Genomic DNA, 22,276 nt, shown 5'->3' on the forward strand with positions numbered 1-22,276 from the left:
CAACATATAGTTTTAAAAAGATATTTCAATTTTTTCAATCATACTTTTATGAAAACTAAGTTGATAACTAATATATTTAATCTCAATAAAGATACACATGTTATCTTACAAATATATTATAATTTAATTTTTCAATTCACTAATATATTTTTTGCCTTTTTAAATTATATCATATTTTCAGATTCAACTAAATTGATAGAAGACCCTTTTCCATCTCTTTTATCTCTTTCTGTTTCAATTACCACCATTTACGTGGGTATGTAGTAAAAGGAAGAATAATATATATTAACTGAGGCCTTATTAATGTCTCTCTACGAATTGCAGACTAGTAGTTCGAAAATGTAGAAATATTGAAAAATTAATTAATTTTTTTCTTCATTTTACTGAAAGAGAAAATTGACATGTCACGAACACAGGAATTCACGTTCACACGAGGCGCGGTGCTGTTCAAATGCTTAACTCAATTCTGCTTTTTTTTTTTTTTTTTTTTTTTTGTTCCTTAACTCCTTTCTCAATGTACCAAACCCATTGTTGGAACCTTCGCATACTCAGATCAAACCCTCTACACGAACAAGTCTCTCTCTAAAGGGTTTAAAGACATCTCCTTTGCAAAGAATTTTGAGCCTGTTCCCTCGAAACTATTGCATGTAAAGACTCAAGCTTTGATGCTGGATATTCGTATTTCGTTTGCACATTCATGTGGGTCATTGTGTGGATGCCTCAGTTTCAGCAAAGGGATAAAAGGGTCTGTGTGAGTGTGACTTGAGGAGGGTCTTTCCTTCAATTCAGTTCAAGGGTAGCCTTGTGTTCTTTTCATATTGGAGCATGAGTTTGCTTGTGGGGTGGATTTTAATTTTCAAACCGTAAGCGATATCACCCTATTTGGAAAAAAGTAAGGATTTTGCAATTGTAGTGAAGTGGGAAGCATTTGTTTTAGTTGAGGGAGCAAAGGATGATTCAGCTTTTGTTCTTGGTAATTTTTGCTGAGGTGGTTCTGGCATTTCTTTTGTTGGTGAAGATAGGACCCTTGAGAGATCTTGTTATAAAGAGCCTGGATCAATTGAAGATGGGTAAGGGTCCAGCTACAGTAAAAACTATTGCAGGTACCATGTCTGTGATTCTCCTTTCAAGTCTCATGAGCATTGTAAAGATCCAGAACAAAGGTGCTAAACTTGGAACGATGTCGCCCATGGATCAAGTTCTGTGGAGAACTCACTTGCTGGAGGCTTCCCTCATGGGTGCGTTCGTGTTCCTTTCATCTGGATTATTTGCATCCTTGTTGACTGGTTTAGTGCTAATTGTACCCTTCATGATTTTTCATAGTCATAAGGCTCCAAGAATTGATGTGCATTTTTTTGTTTCAAACTTCTTTAGTAGGCATCAGTTGAAGAAAAGTCTTATTTGTATGAAATCTTTAAAATTGGTCAGTGTTTGATGCATTGTTCTGCTTACCATTTTTGTCTGTTCTAAACTAAAAGAACGTGCTTATATATAGTAGAAGAACTGTCCTTCTGCACATGGTTTTGAGGTTGGTGGTATCTTCTCTAAACAATGTGTCAGGTTCACGAATAAATGATCGAATTTATTAATATCTCTATATAAATGTTTGATTGAAGCCTCTGAAAATTATATGTTTGTTGCTCTGTTATTGAACTTGTTCTAGAATATATATATATCCATAATCTCTTCAATTTTAAAAGTAACTGAGAAGTAATAATGTTCGTTATTAAGTTGCTATTACAAAATTGACACCTAAACAGATCCTTTTGTCTCACTACCCAACTTTGTTCTGATTCTCGATCTTTCTGAATTTAACTGTCGTATTGGACCTAAATGATTTACTTAGAGTTTTGGTTACAGGAGTATGGAATTGCAATAAGAAAATATAAATTCAGTTTTGTGGGGCGCGGGGTGGTTGCGGGGGTTAGAAGAGGATTGTCTTGGGAATTTGAATTCCCATTGTAAGTGGAATAGTGTTCTTCTTCATTATTCAATGAAGATTACACTTTTCATTTCCTAAACTCTGTGTATTATGCATGGATAGCAGTAATAGTTCATATTCTTTAGTCTGCCTTCTTTTGTGATTGATTTCTAGACGATTCTGATTAATGTATCCTTTTAACAAACATCATAGTTATAACTTATATGTTTGTATAAGCATGAATCCTGAGTTTTAGACATTTTCTTTAACTCCTTTGTTGTTGATCTTTCACCCATGGTAACTTTGTGATGCAGAGGAATACTGAATATTAATATCACAAACTTATTAATATTCTTCTAATATAACATTAGTATATGAGAGCTTACTCTTAATAGCAATGACATTAGGGGTGGGTTGATCTTCTGTAAATGGTAGTTCCTCAACACAAAGGGTATGTTTCGACAAACTTCTCCATAAACACTTGTAGGAGAAAAGAAAATGAAATTAGTTTAAAATTAGTTTGTGCATAAACTAATTGTAGAAGGGCTCTCATACTACTTTTCCAATTTCTTATTTTAACTTGTGCACGAACTAATTTTAGCGTATGAAAAAGTTTATTTCATTTTTTTCTTATTTCTCTCTCCTATAAGTGTTTGTGGAGAAGTTACTTCAACCATGCTCAAAATCAATATGGGACATACACTACCCCATCAATCTTGTTGACTTGTAAAGAGCAAAGGAAACCATTCAGAGTTCAGAGGTCAGGTCAAATTTTTTGATCCATCGTAAAAGAAAATTCATTTTTGGTCTGACCTGAACATGTGATGGGCTTGGTTGGCCCACATGTTTGGACCTGTTATAAGGGCAGCAAGATTTGAAAAATGGTAGAAAGATCAAAAACGAGTATTGTGAAATCCACCCTTGATCTTCAGTGTGGGACTTGGGCACCTCACAATCCCAAGTTCCTATCATAACACCACCCCTAATACATGGGCAACCAGCTCAGATAACAATTAATAAATACCCAAGAAATAGTGGAAACTACTCTCTAAAGCTAGCTATTAGGGGGCAGGGGAGGGGGAGAGCCAAATATTTAGATACTCCACCAAGCATCAAATACAGATGGGCACACCATAATACCAAGTTCCTATAAGTTGAGAGAACAAGTAATGAAATGGAAATAAAGCTATTTGATGTAGTTACAAGTAGTTTGTAGTTAGTGATGAGTCTTTTTGAGAGAGAATCACCACAAAGACACAACACCAATGAGACATGAACCTAACTTATATAAGGGATTGACACTATGTTAGGTTCCTGGGTTTGGAACCTAACAACACACCCTCTCGATGCCGATAAAAGAGATGAAACCCAAACAATAACACCCACTGACAACAGATAATAGAGATGAAAGAATGGATTCTCTTATTCACAATAGTAGAATTGTCACTTTACAGAGAATGGGATTGGGAGCATAACCTCCCTGGTTGAGAGCATAATCTCTCTCTACAGGCTAAACCTGACTTTACAAAATAATACCCGATAATCCTCTACAGAGTTACAAGAGCTCTATTTATATCAGCTCTGACCCACTACCCCTTTTACAACCGACACCCCCACACCCTTAACTCCTAAACCCACCTATTCTATCATCCTATATCCTAACATTACATCCCCCTGCAGAACAACCTTGTCCTCAAGGTTGAAATCGAAAAACTTGGTCTCTTGGCTCCTCTTCATCATCTTGTTATCATCTGAAGAGAATCCACTGGCTACTGCCCACCAATTCAGGTCGGGAGGCTTAGGTGGTGGCAATTCCTCCTCCACTATCTTCCATTCTTTCTCTTTCCTTCCTATCACCCCCAAATCCAACACCAAGGTCCACGGTTCTACTTCCTTTATTTTTAACAAAGCTTCTGGCTCCCCCCACCTTCTAGCTAGTGTTGGATCCCCCTTGCTGAATACCTTCTTCCCTCCTTGATTGAACACCCTAGTCAATACCGTTCGATTTCGTCCTATATTGGGCAACACCGTGCGGTTTCGTCCTTTAACGGGCAACACCGTTCGGTTTCCTATCGAACCGTGCAGCTTCATCGCTTTTGGCTGAATAGGGCCTCCAGCCGAGAGAGTGCACAACTCCGTTTGCTTCAGGTCTAATTCAGTCTCGGATCGCTCGACAACCTCACCTGGGATATTGCGCTTGACCTCGGACCGTTTGGCAACCCTCGATCTACCGTTCGGTTCCTTCCCGCTATCTTCAACTGTTCGGTCCGTGTTGGTTTTCTTCCTCTGCTCATCCCCCAAGCTCACCTGGTATGGTTGGGTATCCTCCATGGGTAAACCCCGTTCCTCGACCAGTCCCTTGCCTATGAAATTGTGGCTGGCTCCACTGTCGGTCAAAACCATACTCGTTCGGCCCCCTATCAAACCGTTCGGCTTCATCATTTTTGGCTGAGTGAGGCCTCCAGCCGAGAAAACGGACATCTCCATTTGTTTCCGGTCTACTTCGGTCTCAGCTTCCTCAGTCTCCACCTCTTCATCCTCCCCCAAAATAACCGTCCCTCGACTCTTTTCTGGCCACTGATGGCCTGGATCGAACGGTTGTCCTGGATTATGGCGATCGGCCTCTGACCGCTCGGTAACTTTCAATCGACATGGGTTATAGCAATAGGTCTCAGACAATGTCACTTCTTCGCTCGGTCGTCCCCAAGACGACTGGTCTTCAATCCCGTTCCCGTTCCCGACCTTCTCGCCTCCCTGGAATTCTTCAACATCCTTTGTAATCCGCATCGCCACCGTCCTCGTTTGTTTCGATGCCGCCAAATGCTCAACATAGGTTCCAAACCTTGTCACCAGGGCTTCCTTCAACCCATCCCATGAACGATTCTTGGCTTTCTCCTTCCAGGCTCTGAACCAGTAGCCCGCGCTGCCCTCCATGCTTATGTCCGCGAACCGCACTTTCTCCTCCTCCGCTACTCCTTGAAGCTCGATAACCCGCCCTATTGATCCAGTTTAACGGGTCCAACCCTTCGAAAGTGGGCAATTCTACCCTTTTCTTCCCGCTGGGTTGCACTTCATGGCGTTCATCCCCTCTCTCCCCTTCCTCTTCCTCTCGCCGGTCCCAATGTTGGCCCTCCTGGTTGTGGCCTCGACCACCCAACCTCCTTATGATTTCTTGCAAATCTTGACGTATTGCTGCATAATCTTGGCTTATTGCAGCATAATCTTGGCATATTGCTGCATAATCTGCTCGCAGCTCCCCTGTTTGCGCCTTCATTCTATCAACCGCAATTTCCTTCACCCTCACACGATTCCTGCGGCGTCTCGATCTGGCAGTCCCCTCCCAAGCGGATCCGACAGTCGTCGTTCCCGTTTCTCCTTGCTAGCTCTTCTTCCCTCCGAAACAGATCCGGCAGGTCGGACCAATTTGTTAGGTTCCTGGGTTTGGAACCTAACAACACACCCCCTCGATGCCGATAAAAGAGATGAAACCCAAACAATAACACCCGCTAACAACAGATAATAGAGATGAAAGAATGAATTCTCTTATTCACAATAGTAGAATTGTCACTTTACAGTGAATAGGGTTGGGAGCATAACCTCCCTGGTTGAGAGCATAACCTCTCTCTACAGGCTAAACCTGACTTTACAAAATAATACCCGATAATCCTCTACAGAGTTACAAGAGCTCTATTTATATCAGCTCTGACCCGCTACCCCTTTTACAACCGACACCCCCCACACCCTTAACTCCTAAACCCACCTATTCTATCATCCTATATCCTAACACACTATCTCCAACCCAAAATATTAAGAGAATGGGTTTATGATTCTTCCTTTTATGGTGCTTAACTTTTTCATTTTTATTTAATGTGAGACTTAGACTCATACTTAGATTCCCAATCATTAGTAACTATGTCAACACATATAGTTATGAATAGGAGAGATTTGTATAAAAATACATTGGGCGCAAAGAAGTAGGGGCTTGTGAAAATATATGTGGTCTCTTGGAGAACCATAGTTATTCATTTTCTAATATCTTACATTTTGAACATATGCATGGTTCACATTGGGAATGACAAATAGAAAAATAATCTTTTTAAACAGAAAAACACATTCACAAATAACAGCATCAAATGATTTTTCTAAAAAAAAGCTTTAAACCTTGTGTACAATATTTTTGGCAAAAATTGCAAATTTTACAATTTTTCTGACAAATTGTAAACCTCTTCATGTAACTTTTTTACAAAAATTAAAAACCTTCTCTTGCAACTTTTCTAACAAAGATTACAAACCTTCTCATGATACAATTATCCAAGCCTCATTTACACTCAAGAAAAGTTGTAGTGACAATACTCAAATAAACCCTTTTTCTAATTTTTTTCTTCTTCGAATTACTTAATGTGGGAGTTTGGTTAATGCTCACTTGAGAACCAACAATTCAGTGTTTCTTCCTTTTGTAAACCTCATCTTTCCTTAGTTTTTTTATCTAATTTATAAAAACACTTAAGCCAACATCTACTTCCACAATCTAGAGTAGGAGACTCGACAGGGTAAGAGAATGATACTTTCATGTGGACCTACTTTATCAGCTTCTTCAAACCAATAAGGACTTGATGTTGATGATAATGAGGGAGAGGCTTCAAGATGGCTACTAACTTTTAACTGGGACGGGCCAATTTCCAATAAAATGACGACTCTGGATGCCAGGTCTGGTGCTTCCAATTCTGAACTGGTTTGTTCATCTCCATATGCACAAAAGGTAGTCATTCAAAAATTCAGAATAAAAAAAATGGAAATGAATAAAGCAAGATTTAGAAGGATTCCTATCTTTATCTATCCACGGAAATACCTATCTATACGGAAAGAAATCTATTTGAGAATCAATCAAGAATATCGTCCATCTGGATATGCAATATCCCTAAGAGTGATTATTGCAGATACAATGGTATTGTTAAAAGATGTTGGGAAAAAAACACATCATCAATGAAGAACATTACTGTCTTTATCCCTGAAAATCACCCTACTAACATAAAAATAAGAGCAACAATCCCTGAAAACCACCCTACTAACATAAAAATAAGAGCAACATAAGGAACACGGAAGAAAAACCATGACTATTGTCTAATGACAACCATATAATACCACTATGTAAAAATTTGTACAACACATAGACAACACTCTCAAACCCTTTGACCATAAGTACACCCACACACTCCAGAACAAGAATTTAACTACACTTCATAAGACTTTACTACAAGAGTATAAGAAAAAGCCAAGTGTTTTAGTCTTTGGGTGTTAGACCAACAAAAGGTGTACCTGTACGTGCAACAGATGCAGATGTAGTGGAACCAGAGTGCTGATGATCCTCATACCATTTGAGAAATTCGTTAAAGATTGCAGGTTTGTCTACGATATTAGATGAAGTAGGATGGTCTGCAGACGGTGATCGGGGAGGTGGATCAGAATTTGCCATTGCTACAGGTCGAGGAGGACGTCCATGGAGAGCATAACATCTATCAATTTTGTGGCCTAACTTGCCACAATGGTCACATTTTGGACGTCCTTTACTTGGCTTGCGAGACCGACTTCGATCATCACGTTGAGCAGCCATAACAGAGGAATCATCAGTATGAGGGGATGTCTCAGTGACGGGTTTGCTCGGTATACGCAAAAGAGCAGAACAAGTAGAAGTAAAGTTGGGTATGACAGGAGAACCCAAAATCTGATCACGGACATGAGAAACATCATCAGAGAGTCCGTATAATGCCAACAACATGAAGAACTTTGATCGCTGTTCCAATTCTTCAGCAGGAGTGGAAGCAGGAGGTAATATATCATTAAAGTCATGAAGAAGGGCATGAATTTTACCCAAATATTCTGCCATAGGACCAGGATTGCGCGGACCAATAACAGTTAATAGGTCCTGACAAACACCATAAAGACGCTGAGTGTCATTGGTGTATAACAACTTCGCTTGTGCCCATACTTCTGAACATGTTTCATAGGATCGAAACATTTGTTTCAGTGAGGAGTGAATGGTGGACTTTATAACAATGCACAACTGAGCATCAATTTTCATCCAGCGGGAAGTGTCATCTATGGGAGCAGTAGTCACATTTTGAGTAAGATGATCTAAGTACCCTTGACTCTTCAACCAAAGTTTGATGTCGGACGCCCATGTTGCATAATTTGTGCCATCTAACTTGTCAATGGACAAGTGTACATTCACATAATTGGTATATATTGAAGGATCAGAAGATGAGCCACCAATAGAGGTGTTTGTAGACGAGGAAGACGCCATAGGGAAGGAGAAACCCTAAAAATTCAAAGTGCTCCGATTGACGCAACGACCACAGATCCAGAAAGAGGGCGAGGAGGCGATCACGGCGGTGCTGATCGGCGGCGGAAAGCTCCGGCGACGCGCCGGCACGCGCGGCAGCGGCGGCAGCGGCGACTCTTGCGGCGGCGCGTGGAGGCGCGTGGGAGGTCCGTTCGCCGCGATCTTCGTACGACGGTGGTCGCCCGGCCGAGACGATTCCGATGGTGTGGTCGCCGGTCGATTCTGGAACTCCGGCGACGGCGGCGGCGGCGGCGGCGACGGCGACGGCGGCAGCAGCAGCAGCGACGGCAGCAGTGAGGGGTGCCGGAGACCGTGGAGTTGACTGGAACTATTCCTGTGCTCTGATACCATGTTAGAAGTGGACTTGAGGCCTAACTCAACCCCACAAAACCGGCTTGTAAGGTGAGGTCTGCACCCACTTATATACTTTAATTTGGCCTTATCTCTAGTCGATGTGGGACTTCCAACACACCCCCCTCACGCCGAGGTATATACATCTCGAGCGTGAGATTAGACATTAATGGGTGGTCCAATAGCGGCCCGATAATGGGTGGAACAATATGCCCAACAAACAACCAATAATGCTAGGATAGGCTCTAACCATAGCTCTGATACCATATGAGAAATAGAGAAGATTGGGAGAGAATATCCCTTGTGTGTGTTGCATACACATAGGGTAATTTATTTATATTGTAAGATATGGGCCAATGCCCTTAATACATAATAGACTAAGCCCAAATAACAGAAACACACATCTTAACATCTAACAAAACACTATGAACTTAAACCATTATATAACTACTATCACTCACTCCCTTACTTACCCTAAGTGATGTGTGATTTTCCAAGATGTATTATTTTCATAAGTCCAACAATCTCTCCCTTGATTAAAATAAACACATCTTCATTGTCTATACTAGCAATCATACTTCACCTTAGAAAGTATACTCACTAGGAATTAAACCATCCCAAGAATTTCCATACACCCTGCATCAAAGCTAATCAATGTTGATGTATAATCACAATACACCTTACATCAATATTAGTCAATGTCCATATAAAATTATCCTACACCCTGCATTAACTGTTGAATATACTGAAAATTATGTATGGGATTAATATCCCTTGTGTTGAATATACACATAGGGGCTTAATTATTTTTTGGTAGAGATGTGTTGTTGTATGTGTTTTATTTAGCAAGTTTAGTCCAAGTGCACAAGAAGATCGATGCCTATCCAATCTTCTCTTTTCTTCTAGACCTTCTTTGTTTTGAATTCTGTGAGGACACTGGTCATCAATTTTCTTGTCTGTTTTAGGATCAGTTTAGTTTAAGGACATGTTTTTGGTTTCATTAATAGTTAAACAAACTCAACAGGAAATAAAGTGACATTTTTTGCTGTTATTATTTGTAAAAGCAGAAAATGGGACTGAAACATTGACACAAACATTAGCATACATCTTAAACTAGATTTTACCTTGCCTTAAATGAATTATTTTGGTCTTGCAGGTTTTACATTATTCCTTGGATTTCTTATTGATCGAATCCACCATTATCTTCAAAAACTTGTTAATTTAAGGAGTAATGCAAGAACTTCAAACCAAGAATTAGAAAACCTTAAAAAGGAAACTGTGCAACTTAAAGAAAAGGATGAGAAAGCTTCGAAGGAGATACAACAGCTTAAGGAAGAACTTTCACGGGTGGCCGAAAGTTTGAAAAAGATAAAATTGGAATCTGAAGAGAAGGACAAGAAAGTTGAGACTGCTGAAGCACATGTTGCTTCCCTCCAAAAGCAAGCTGCAGATCTACTACTTGAATATGACAGACTCTTAGAAGAAAACCAAAATCTGCAGGCTCAAACACTGGGACACAAGAGTTGAGGAATGGCTGAGATGCATTGATAAACAAATTTTGGGGATGAGATTTCTTCAGGGCCATCCTTGGTTAGGTTGCAAAATCTTTATTTTGAAAAAAAAAAATATCTTTTGTTCCTTTTTGAAAATGCAGCATTGACCAAAAGAGCTCTGTGCTAAGTTTATAAGTTTTGCAGTTCTTTTTAGTTTGTTCTCGATTTAGTTATCAGATCATTGCGTAACAAATTCACCATCTTGGTTTTTTGTTGTCTTTACCTCTTTTATTGTTTGGATGCATGCTGAAGTATTTTTGGTGGCACAAATAGTCATCAAGAATTACAAAGGGTTTGTTGAATTTCAACATTATAATTGTGCCTTCAAGTTCATCTTGTTGTACCATTTATGCATAAACACAAGTGATAGGACTGACATCGTAGTTTCTGCAACCTGCATTCGTTGCTTCTGAGGTAAGAAATTCGTAAAATGCATTTGTTAGCGAAGTAATTCTGCATACAAATACATGAGAATAGAACGTAGTTAGGTTCAGTGTGCTATTTCAGACTGATATGTTCGTGTCTATATAAATTATTTGTGCATCAGATTTACATTTAAGAGATTAGATTACATCTTTTATCAGATAATCTTATAGTTAAAGTATATGGAGAGAGCTTTATGCTGCAACGTAGTTTTTTTGTGAAAAATTAAACAACAGTTTGAATTAGAAAGATAAGTTATATATATATATATATATATATATATATATATATATATATATATATATATATATATATATATATATATATATATATATATATATATATATATATATATATATATATATATATATATATATGAGTTTGCTCACTTATCTAAGTTTTTTTTTGAGTTGGTACATTTTAGCAAAGTGGTTAGTAGACAAAAAAAATTCTCAATTATTAAAAAAGACATATTTTAAACATAGGAATATTTTAATAATTTTATTTTTAATTTAAAATAAAAAAACAATAAAAATAAGAAACACTCATATAACCATTATATTCAAATATTATGAAAAGTATTAGATTCATGAAAATAAATTATCATTATATATCAAGATTATCTTAAAAAAAATACCATTTAAAAGATGAGATATTTTTTATTTGATTTAATATTTTGGTAGGTCCTTTTTTTGTCTATAATTTTAAATAAGTCTCCTAGTTATTTGGTATCTCAATTAGGTTCTTATTTTTTGAAAAATTGAAACAAATAGAAACTTGTCGTCAAATTGGACAAACACCGTTTAAGAGGCCCTTACGTGGCATGTTGATAGTATTTTTGCTTAAGTTAAACCTTTTCACCTGGACGAGATATGCAGAAAACTGAAACACAAGTTTTGCTGATATATTTGTTTTGTTAGGATGCAACAAATGATGTTAAAGTGAGTTTCTGAATGAAAACTCAAATAGCAATGTATTTGACTATCTTTAATGAATGAAGTTGTGTTATATTCATTCTACCGTTTGGCTCTCTTGGTAGCTTTTTCAGGATCAAATTTCAAATTTCATCAAAATATACTCTGTTATGTAATTTATGAAAATGAGCTACCTTACCTCAATATAGCAATGATGTTAATGGTATATCAAAAAGTAGGAATCCTAATCAAGAACGGATCATATTCCTGTGGAAGCAAAACCACTTTTCTTTCTGTGATAAAGTACCAGTGTTTTATCTCTTCATACCTCGCGTCTAGAGCTGTCAAAATGGGTCACAACCCGCGGGTCAACCCGACCCACTACGGGTTCGAGTCGGGTTGGGTTTGAAAAAATTATATCTTTTTATGTGGGTCAGATTTCAACCCGGCTCATTTAAATCCGACTCATGCAGGTTGAACCCGTGGTGGGTCGGGTTGACCCACCAACCCACCAACCCACCTACTTAATTTTATTTTATTAAAATTTAATTTTAATTTTATAAAAAAATATTTATTATTATTTTTTCTTGAAAAATTTATTTAAATTCCTTATTTTAAAAATTAATTAAACACCCATGTTGGTAGTGAAATTTGGGAGTGAAATTTGTTTAGAATTGAATTATAGAAAGTTTGTAAAAAAATTTATATAAAAAAATTTGTAATTAAGTGAGTCAGTGAGCCAACCCTTTTACCCACCAACCCGTGGTGGGTCGGGTCGGGTTCGAATTTTTCTGGCTTGCTAATAAATGAGCCAGGTTGGGTTGGCTCACTAAGTGATCGACTCGTGGTAGGCCGAGTCGGGTCGGGCAGGGTGACCCGTTTTGACAACTCTACTCGAGTCCTATAATTTGAGGAAAGAAAACACTGTGTTGGAAAGAAAGTGGTTATGAATCGATAATTCCTTATTTGAGTTTTAACACAAGGTCGCGTGGTCTCGCTTAAGCTAAAATTTTTTGCTTAAACTAGATTAACGAGGCAACAATTTTAAAATAATTCGCCCAAGCGACCCAAGTTTCGCCTAAGCGAAAATGGGCAACAATGTTCCAGTGGGCACTCCAAGTTTTAGTCTAAATCTTGCCTAAACAACTTAGTTTTAGCTTAAGCAAAAATGTTCCAGTGCATATCTCGCCCAAACGAGAAGGTTTAACTTAGGCAAAAATACTGTCAGCATATCACATAAAAACCTCTTAAACGGTGTTTGTCCAATTTGACGACAAGCCTCTATTTGTTTCAATTTTTCAAAAAATAAGGACCCAATTAAGATATCGAATAAGTTGAGGACCTATTTTGAAATTTTGGAAAAAAAAACTATAAAAACATTAAACCTTTTTATTTTGTTGCATCATATAATTTTGTTTGTCTGATGTTTTTGCTTGGTATTCCACGTTAAGAGTGAGTTGAATGTGGATTGAAGGAATCACTCCACGAGTGCGTTAAATTAATTTAATTTTAACTTTACACAATAGTTAAAATGAATTTATAAAGTTAAAAATTATCATAATTTAAATATAATAAGTTGTAATTTTAGTATGATGAATTACATTCATAAATAAAATATTTATGACATAACCAATTATATTGAAATCATAATAAATGTATATATATATATATATATATATATTTCATTATTATTTAAATTGAAAGAATTTATTACTATTGTTAAGAATTATATTATTAATATTAACTTGTATAACTTTTATATAATAGTAAAATAAATAACTTAAATAATAAATGAAATAAAACAGTTTAATATATTAATTTAATATTTATAAATAAATGTTTCTATGCATAAAAGATAAATGTTTAAAAAACACTAAAATGATGAATACAATAAAATACAATAAAATTTAATTAAATAATTTAATATTATTAATATATATATATATATATATTATTTATATTTATATTTAATGAAAATAAAATATTATATTAATACATAAAATATAATTATGTAGTAACACTCTCCCATAAACCTATATAACTTTTCGAAACATACCCTAAACATATACAAATTTTTTTTTATATAAACACAAAAATAGAGTCACACATAAAACTTTAATCCTTTGATACGTTTCTCTCCAACATCTATTTATAACTTCCTTTACTTTATATATATATATATATATCATACCTGATCAAATAAACAATATACAAGAATAAACTATTGAAATAAATTTTTAACATAACAAATTATATAATTAAAAAAACATATCAATCAACAATTACAGTTTATTTAAATAACAACTTACAATAATCATATAATTTATACATTGATCTTTACATAAAAAAGAAATAAAATATCAATTGATGTTTTTTTTGAAAAACTTATATTAAGTGTATGTCTTCAAATATTAACATATGATATAATCTAAGACTTAAATTTATAAGAGAATATATGAATAATGAAATAAGAGTAAGTTCAAAATAATTCAAGCCACACATCTACAAATATTATAGTATGAAAAAACTCTTCTTCAAGTCCACACAATAGTTTATGTACCTTAGATATTACTTGAGTGTGTCAATACTTAATACAAAAATCAATGATTTCAATATTATCTTATAAAAAATTTCATACAATTCTTATTACACTTTGACAACCATTTTCATAAAATATATAATTTAAATAAAATTATAAATTTAATCAATTAAATTTATATTTATAATAAATATCCACATATAATCAATTAAAAAGTTAGTTAGGAAGAAAAAAAAAAGGAAAAAATAGTTTTTCTTTTTTAACTTAAATGAAAATTTGACAAAAGGCTAATGTTAAGCGATACTCACATTCTTGTTTGAGAAAAAATTCTTAGCTTGAGAAAAAAATATCTTTAAAAAAATAAGGTCTAAATCTTTGTTTTATTTTCGCGTGGCCGAAAATCTTTCATTTGAGTGCAAATAGGTTTTCTTTTTAAACTTAAATCTACTTTATTTTTCCTTGATTTTTTTGTGTGAATCTAATCTTTCTCCGTATCATGGCAAAAGTGGTTACTTTTATCTAAACAATAATGTAATTTAAAACTTTTTTAATTATAATCCAAATACTCCAAATCGTTGATATTTTTGTTCCTGTTTTGGTGGAGTTTTTAATAGAACCTGACACTGTCATGATGTTTGTTCTTGTGAAAATTCTTAAGGACACGGAATTGGTATTATGAGATGCCCTCAACTCAAGATCAATTTTGATCAACAAGAGAAATTTATTTTTTATTGTACACAAACAATACAATATTTTCTGAGAATACCAGGTTCATATAAATACATTGATGATGGTTCAATTCTAGTGAAATAACGTTGAAATGTTTTGGTTATATACTCTTTCTTTTCATAGAGTTTTATAGTCTTCTTTGGAACTTATTTCGGTCCAAAGATCTTGAATTTTCCCCGCGACTTAAACTTGTTTTTTTCTTTTTCAATTCAGATATATCTTAGACACACAGGTCCAAGATTGAGAGAAAACTGAGAGTGGGCATGTTGGGTTCTTGGTGAGGAAGTCCTTGAGGGGTGGGAGTTATGCTTCGTGGGTTATAAGGTTGGGGAGCATTCACATGAGTATGGGAGTGGGGAGTAGTTCAGTGATGATAAAATGGGAGGGAGAGAAAATAATCGTGGAAGAGGTGGTGAGTTTTCAGTAGGGACAGAGAAAAAAAAATTCATAAAAATACAGAAGAGAGAAAAAAGGTTGGAGGCATGACAGGAAAAGTAGAAGAAAGAGAAAAAAAAAGTATTCCACGTCACTAGGGAGTTAACTCTTTAAAGGGTAATAGTTAATTCTTTAAAGAAAAAAAGTCTAGATCTTTAAAACCATTAGTTTTTCTGTAAGTTAGTAACTTTTGATGGTGGATATGATTCATAGTAATTATAATTTGAAGAGAAAGTGGATGAAAATTGAGGTGATTTAGTTTAATAGGAAGCCAATAATTTAGTTTATTTGTAGTGTGATGTCCCAATTATTTTAAGTGTATTTTTTAAAATATAAAACAATTTAATTAAAAAAATAAATTGAAAAAGTGGAAAAAAATCGTTTCTTAAAAATATTATTAATTAAAATAATAACAAATGAAAAACCAAATATTAAAATAAATTAATTAATATTTTTTTTAAAATATTTTCATAAGTTTATTTTAAATGGCAGACGCCGTCTGTGGGAATCGAACCCACGACCACGTGGTTAAAAGCCACGCGCTCTACCAGCTGAGCTAAGACGGCCAACCGATGATAATCTAAGTTGTTTAGTATATGCAAAGTAGTTTCCAGTGGTGAGTGTATTTTTGTCTTCAACCTCTCTAATTCGAACTGGCCAAACCTGGATCAGCAATGGCGGAAATCTCTGATTCTCCATCAACTTCAAAACCCGTAGAAGAAAACACGCAAACCCTTACGCCACAAATCGACTCCAAAACCACGCGAAACACAAAACCTGGAGTCAAACGCCTCATTATATGTGTCTCAGTGCTCTTCTCATTCATTCTAGGTCCTTTCCTCCCTCTCTTTTCATCTTCAAATATTTTATTATTTATTTATTAATTAATTAATTACTATTTTCTTGTTGCAGGTTTTCCTCTTCTGTGGAAATCCATCGAAATCTACCGCGCGCCCCTCCCTTTCGATCGAATCGACTCCTTCTCGTCGCAAGTGGAATCGAATCCCCTGTCATTCCCATGCAGCTTTCAAGCCGTTTTCATCGGTTTCGATTTCAAGGCTTCGCACAGCGAGGTGGCAGCGGCGATCAAGAGGAAAATATCGGACCTAGGTCGCGGTGATTGCGGCGGTTGCGGAGGCAATTACTCCGTCGCGGTGGCTGTGGAAAGGGGTGATGTTAGTGCGTTTGATTTTGGTGCGAAGTTGCGGAGTGATGATGAGGATGCTGATGAATGGGTGAGGAGTGTAGTGAATCAGTATGGAGGAGGGCATGCTTATAGCGTTGTGGTGGTGAATGAAGGGGGGGAAGTTAGGAGTGTGGTGGGGAAGTATCGGCACGCGTGGATTGTGGGAAGGGTAGAGGAGGAGGAGGCCGTGTTGCGTGTGGCTGAGATCTTTGTTAAGGTTTTTGTTAATGGAGGGGACGAGGAGGGTCTGGTTCGCAGTGAATTTATGCCTGTTGGTGCTGATGGGAGGATTGTTCTGTCTTTCAGTTTGCTCAATGCAGACCCTCGAGATTGGATATATGATTGGTATGGATTATGAAGTGGAATTTTAATCAGATTAGTATCAATTGGTAAATGGAATGATTGAGGTTTTGTTTCTGTTTTATAAATAGTTGATATGTGATTTGATTCTTTTTATGAGTAAGGTGCAGCTTCTACTGCATTGTTGCTTGGAAGTTTTCATTTATATAAATTAGTTTTAGAGAGATGAGATTATTTGCTAGTTTATGGCTTAGTAAGAAAACTTGTGATCATGCTGACACTTTTGGAGATCAGTTCTATATATTTTCATTTTCATGAACCAATAATACCACCCTATTGTAATTATAAGATATATACTTATGAAAGTTGAGGCAGATACATAATGCACCTGCTTCAACTAAGTTGGTGATTTTGTGATTGGGTAAAGACAAAGATTAACCATGCTGATGTTAAATATTCACTGAACCTGTTATATAATGTAGGTCACATTTTTTATTGTCAGGTCCGGATTATTTGCTTATGAACTTTTGAATAGTACCATTTTGAAGTTTTTGTGATTATCATATTGTAGGAATTTTCGTGAAATTGATAAGACTTTGTTACAACCCGTGATTGAGGCTTTACAACCCATAGCAAACATCAGTGTTGAAAGCCAGGTGAAGTCTCGTGTAAATGTAACAATTATTGCAAGAGTCATTGGATCCCATAGATTAAGTGATTTATTGTTCCTCCTGTTTTGCAGGTTTTATACCATACCCCAAAGTCTTCATTTTCTTACTGGGATGATAAGCATGGCAGCCACATATTTACAGCCAAGGATCTTCCTTTCTTTGTATGTTCTATCTATGGCTTTGAATTATGATTTATAATATTTAGCTTATTTTGACATCAATTACCATGTTTTGAGTTCTAACTTGTAACTCAAAATTATTAGCATAACGATGTAATGTAACTTCCCACCTATGCACATACCATATTAGCATGATGTCCAGCTTATAAAATGACGGTATTTTGGTCACTCAGGTTTTTCTTATCTTTTTATGTTTGAGTTTTTAGATTTGGTTCTAGTTATATACTTTTTTTTTATGGAAACCTGCCACACTGTTCTTTTTTATTTCCTCTTAGTAGTTTTTTCAATGTTCCACATATCTGGTGGGATACTATAATAGTATATTTATGACATGAATGGTTTTATCTGAAACAGGTTAATTCAAATGAGTGGCACTTAGATACTTCTGTTGCAGCAGGAGGAAGGTCAAAAGTATTGCAACTTGTGGTGTATATCACTTGATCCTAAATTTATTTACTTTTTGTTTGACACAAACGTGAACCTAGAATTTGTTTCATTCAATTTACGGTATATCGTCTTTAGTACTAGGTGCAATGGTGGGGAGGAATGAAATTACTTCTCAAGTGTCTGATTCCAGCTTGTTTATTACGTTATGCTGTAAGACGGCTTACATTTTAAACTTTCTTTATGTTAGGTATATACCATCTGCAAAGGAGTGTCCTCTTCAACTGAAGCTTCCAAATGGAGATATCTCTAAAACTAATGGCTTTATATCTCCGGTTATTTATCTTACCTTGAAAAATTTCCTAATAATCTTTATAAAATTACGAAGTCTGTTAACATTATGAAGCATCTATTCTGGAATGTTGCAGATGTGGGGAGGTGTCGTTGTCTGGAATCCCCAAAGCTGTATAAAAGATTTAGAAAGTAATGATCCAGTTAGAAATACAATTTCTCACCAGGTTTGTCTTATATTCATTAGTTGGCTATGTTGTTGACAATAATTTCTTCTCATTGTTACTTTTATACACAAGTATTTTGTAACAGGATCTCCAGATGCTTTTTGAAGTTCTAATGGGGCAGCTGCGGCAACTCCTTGGTCTGAAGTCTGATAACCTTTATGTTGGTGAGTCAGGCACATCCATTCTTCTTGGCAGTGAAAGGGGTTTCACAGAATGGTGAGAGTAATAGTCCTTGTTCTACCCTTCTAAAATTGCTAACGGCATGTTTTATGTAGTTATTTTCTTCTGTTCAAAAAGAAAGAACCAAAAATATGTTGGTTGAAACTGTGTTTCAAATACACAGCATAGTCTGTTTATATAGAATAATTACAATGAATCCAATTAAATGGAGGACATTTTATTCCTATAATCCCTATATAAACATAACTGTACAAATAATAATAATAATAATAATATCAATGATAATAATAATAGTAGTAGTAATATAGAGAGAATATGAAACTGATCCTATTCTGATTCTCTGCAGTCCGTCTCAAACTGGAGAAAATAAATCACTCACCCATATGTCCTTTTTGGTTGGTTGTGTTACTCTACTTTCATTCTTCCAAAATGATGGCTTAATGTGGTCAATTGTGCGATTGGCTAGATCAATGATTTATTTTCCTTCTTGATTTTGACTTGAAATACTTGTGAGACTTCTCTTTGTCTCGTCAAATTTACAGTTTAAAAAAAATCAGATCGAGCTCTACACATCATTCATATGATATATTTTAAGCTGTGTTTGATGTGTCTCTGAATTATATTATTCAATGCATGTTACTTATCGTGATTAAAAAATTGACTTAATGATCTAGTATATGAATCATGATCTGATAACCTTGAATTGTCCATTAAATAGAATAACCCTAGACTAGACTACATGGTATTGGTTGATGGTGGTAGAAGGGAAAATTTGTTAAATTTATGTTGTATGCACGTGGCTAAGAGGCGTAGGCTATTTATATAATTTATTTTCTGGTGTAAGGAACAAATCACCATGAATTTGTTTTTGTGGGGAATTTTGTGTAGGGAGTTGGATGTTTTGTCTCGGAAGCATATATGCTTTAATCTTCTTTCATGTGCTACAACACTTGGATCGCTTTCTAGATTGGTATGTTTGTGAATTAAGTTTCTTCATCTGTCTGTTTTGGCTGGCTATATTGTCTATTAAAATATTGTCGAACTTTCATTTCCTGCAGGTACAGTCATTGCCAAGGATGATTATCATGGATGAGATTGGAAAACAGGTGATTTTTTGGTCTACATGCTTGACCATTGCTTGTTAGACTTATGTTCAGATTCATACATATAAGGATTAGTGGCTTAAAAAAGAACCTCAAGGAAAGAGAAAAAGGAAAACATGATAGAGTTTACTTGTAGGATTTTAGGTTATAGATAGATGCAACACAAAAGAACTTTTGTTAAGAAAATAGCATAAACTATTCTAACACTCCTGCTCAAGTTGAAACATACAGATTGTATGTTCCAAGCTTGGAACATAAATTGAATCTGTGGTCCTCCCAAGGATTTTGTCAAAATGTGTGCAAGTTTAGCATTAGAGCCAACAAACTCAGTGCAAATTTCCTTGGAGAACAACTTTTCTCTAACAAAATGATTGTCAATGTCTATGTATTTGTCCTCTCATGAAACATAGGGTTAGAAACAATGTGAAGCGCTGCATGATTGTCACATTACATCTTCATTTGTTGGATTTCGTAAGACCTTAGTTGTTGTATAAACTTTTTGATCTACACGAGTTTATGAATGAGTTATGCCATTGTCCTATATTTAGCTTCATCACTTGATCTAGCAACTACATTTTATCTTTTACTTTTCCAAGAATAATATTCCCTCAAATGAAAAACTAGATCCAGTTGTGGAATGTCTATCTACAAGAGATCTTGCCCAATCAGCATCACAAAACCTAGATATTTGGGTACTTTTTTTTATCTTCATATAGCTAACCCTATCCTGGAGTCTTTTTGAGGTATCAAAGAAGATCAATGCTAGGAGTGTGCACAAAATGATTAATGCCATTGATTGCAAAAGATAGGTTAGACCTAGTAATAGTGAGAAGTTACAATGTTGGTGGAGGATGTTAACTCATTGGGATATACCCATAGTGGGATCAACTCGCTCTCATACTAACTTGAAGGAGTATGTAAGAAAAATAACTTGATAGATGTTAGATATCTCTCTTTGATTCTGATTCATATGTTTATAAGGATCAATGACTTTCAACATAAACTTAAGGAAAGAGAAAAAAGGAAAATATGATAGAGTTTTTCCCTAGGATTCTAGGTTGTAGATAGATACATGCAGAGCAAAACACTTAGAAAATAATATAAATTATAACAGTACTATTTATGATGTCATTCATATGCTAATACCTGATAGGGCGATGAAGTGTTGCCTTTGATTTTCAGAAAGTGACACTTGATTTTCAGCTGCACTAATAAATTTGTTGTATATTAACTTTGACCAATGAATTGGTATATAAATGTTGACCTCATCTTTGATTTCCAAATTATACTGTTTCTCAATATTTTATGGTCTTCGAGCAGGTGAAGTTTTCTCTTGAGGCAGCAAAATTTGCTCAAAGTAATGCATCTATTGGAATATATGATGCTTCAGCTGGTATGCTTTTCATAGACTTTATGGTGAATTCAAATGCTTGTTACCGACTTTGATGAAGGTTTATTGCCTGATTTCTGCTACTAAAATATGGTTAATCTCTTTTTTCTTATCAGTTTCATCAAGGCAATCAAGATCTCTGGCTGAGGATGCCTTTTTTCATCCTTCAATTATGTCCATAAGCTATTATTCGTTTGAGCATTGTTTTGCCATCTATTCGGTTTGTCCTTGAACTCTTCTCTCTGCCCTATAGTCCGGCTTCTGTGAATTAATTTAACTTGACCTGTGGATGATTGTTTTATATTGGTGGTCATCTTTACCTTGTGGCATGCATCATTAGGAAATTTAGGTTATGGATGTGAAATGATTCTTGTTTAATTTGTCAATTTTATTTTTTTTCACAAAGGCTGAAATGAATATTAGATTTTGGAAGAACTGTGGTGCCCATAAAAAAATGTCATTTTCAGAAGCTTGAGTTGAATCTTTTGTTTAGCCTTTGTTCTCTAAGAAAGTTTAAATTCTTGGCTTGTTTGCCGACCTCATAATGTCTGTTGGTACTGCCTCTGCTGCTGAGAAACGACATCAATTAGTTGTGACAAATTTAAGCAGCAATTGACTAATTTCCTTCTGATTTTTGCAGCCATTTTTTCTGCCAGTTATTATGCATGTCCTCCTAGGTGCTTTACGAGAATGGAAGAGGTACAAACAAGAAAGTAGAAAATATTTAGCAGCGAAGGCCAAAGAAAAAGTTTCATAATCCTCTTGACCAGAGATTAACACGATGAAGGAGGTTTCCTGGTAGTTGGGGCCCCTAGCATTTGGTAAAGCACGTCAGTAAAGCCTCCTTCCTCTCTTCTCAAGATCTGCTGAATGTGTGAATTTTGCTGAAAATGACAATATTAACATGACACTTACGGGACATTTCACATTATTGGAGCAAGGTAATGTTGGCACGGCGGCTTTTGGTTGTACCATAGTTGAGTAGATTGAGGGGGGGAAAAGCATTTTACTAAAAAAATCATACTTTAGCTATTGAAAAGTCTCATTACTAATCTGTGAAATCTATCAAATCTTGTATCTTTAATCTACTGTGCACTTCATATTGTGAATGAAAAACGACACGTTTGACTATATTTTATTGAATTGTGCTTATTACTTTA

General features: G+C 35.5%; 2 protein-coding genes and 1 non-coding gene across 3 annotated transcripts; 2 read left to right on the top strand and 1 right to left on the bottom strand.

Annotated features, from left to right (window-relative positions):
* The first annotated feature begins 474 nt into the window (after nt 1-474).
* Nucleotides 475-10,473, top strand: LOC124843486 (uncharacterized). The gene is made up of 2 exons (XM_047320243.2): nt 475-1,238; nt 9,769-10,473. The coding sequence occupies exons 1-2, from the start codon at nt 953-955 to the stop codon at nt 10,137-10,139; spliced, it is 657 nt and encodes a 218-aa protein (XP_047176199.1). The 5' UTR covers nt 475-952; the 3' UTR covers nt 10,140-10,473.
* Nucleotides 10,474-15,698: 5,225 nt separating this feature from the next.
* On the bottom strand, nt 15,699-15,771 carry TRNAK-UUU (transfer RNA lysine (anticodon UUU)). Its single transcript has one exon. It is a non-coding gene; the product is annotated as a tRNA-Lys (tRNA).
* Nucleotides 15,772-15,841: 70 nt separating this feature from the next.
* Nucleotides 15,842-22,276, top strand: LOC124843488 (GPI transamidase component PIG-S-like protein). The gene is made up of 13 exons (XM_047320245.2): nt 15,842-16,036; nt 16,118-16,736; nt 17,263-17,347; nt 17,434-17,523; nt 17,896-17,969; nt 18,176-18,260; nt 18,354-18,443; nt 18,529-18,659; nt 19,512-19,593; nt 19,682-19,729; nt 21,047-21,119; nt 21,233-21,336; nt 21,757-22,276. The coding sequence occupies exons 1-13, from the start codon at nt 15,880-15,882 to the stop codon at nt 21,871-21,873; spliced, it is 1,755 nt and encodes a 584-aa protein (XP_047176201.1). The 5' UTR covers nt 15,842-15,879; the 3' UTR covers nt 21,874-22,276.

This window comes from Vigna umbellata, chromosome 5 (genome assembly GCF_029865625.1).
Source record: "Vigna umbellata cultivar VRB3 chromosome 5, Vumbellata_1.0, whole genome shotgun sequence".
NCBI lineage: Eukaryota > Viridiplantae > Streptophyta > Magnoliopsida > Fabales > Fabaceae > Vigna > Vigna umbellata.

Coding starts and splice junctions, on each gene's coding strand:
- LOC124843486 (XM_047320243.2), top strand. CDS start 953: ATGATTCAGCTTTTGTTCTTGGTAATTTTTGCTGAGGTGGTTCTGGCA. Junction 1,239..9,768: donor GCTGGAGGCTTCCCTCATGG/GTGCGTTCGTGT, acceptor TTGGTCTTGCAG/GTTTTACATTATTCCTTGGA.
- LOC124843488 (XM_047320245.2), top strand. CDS start 15,880: ATGGCGGAAATCTCTGATTCTCCATCAACTTCAAAACCCGTAGAAGAA. Junction 16,737..17,262: donor CGAGATTGGATATATGATTG/GTATGGATTATG, acceptor ATCATATTGTAG/GAATTTTCGTGAAATTGATA. Junction 21,120..21,232: donor AATATATGATGCTTCAGCTG/GTATGCTTTTCA, acceptor TTTTCTTATCAG/TTTCATCAAGGCAATCAAGA.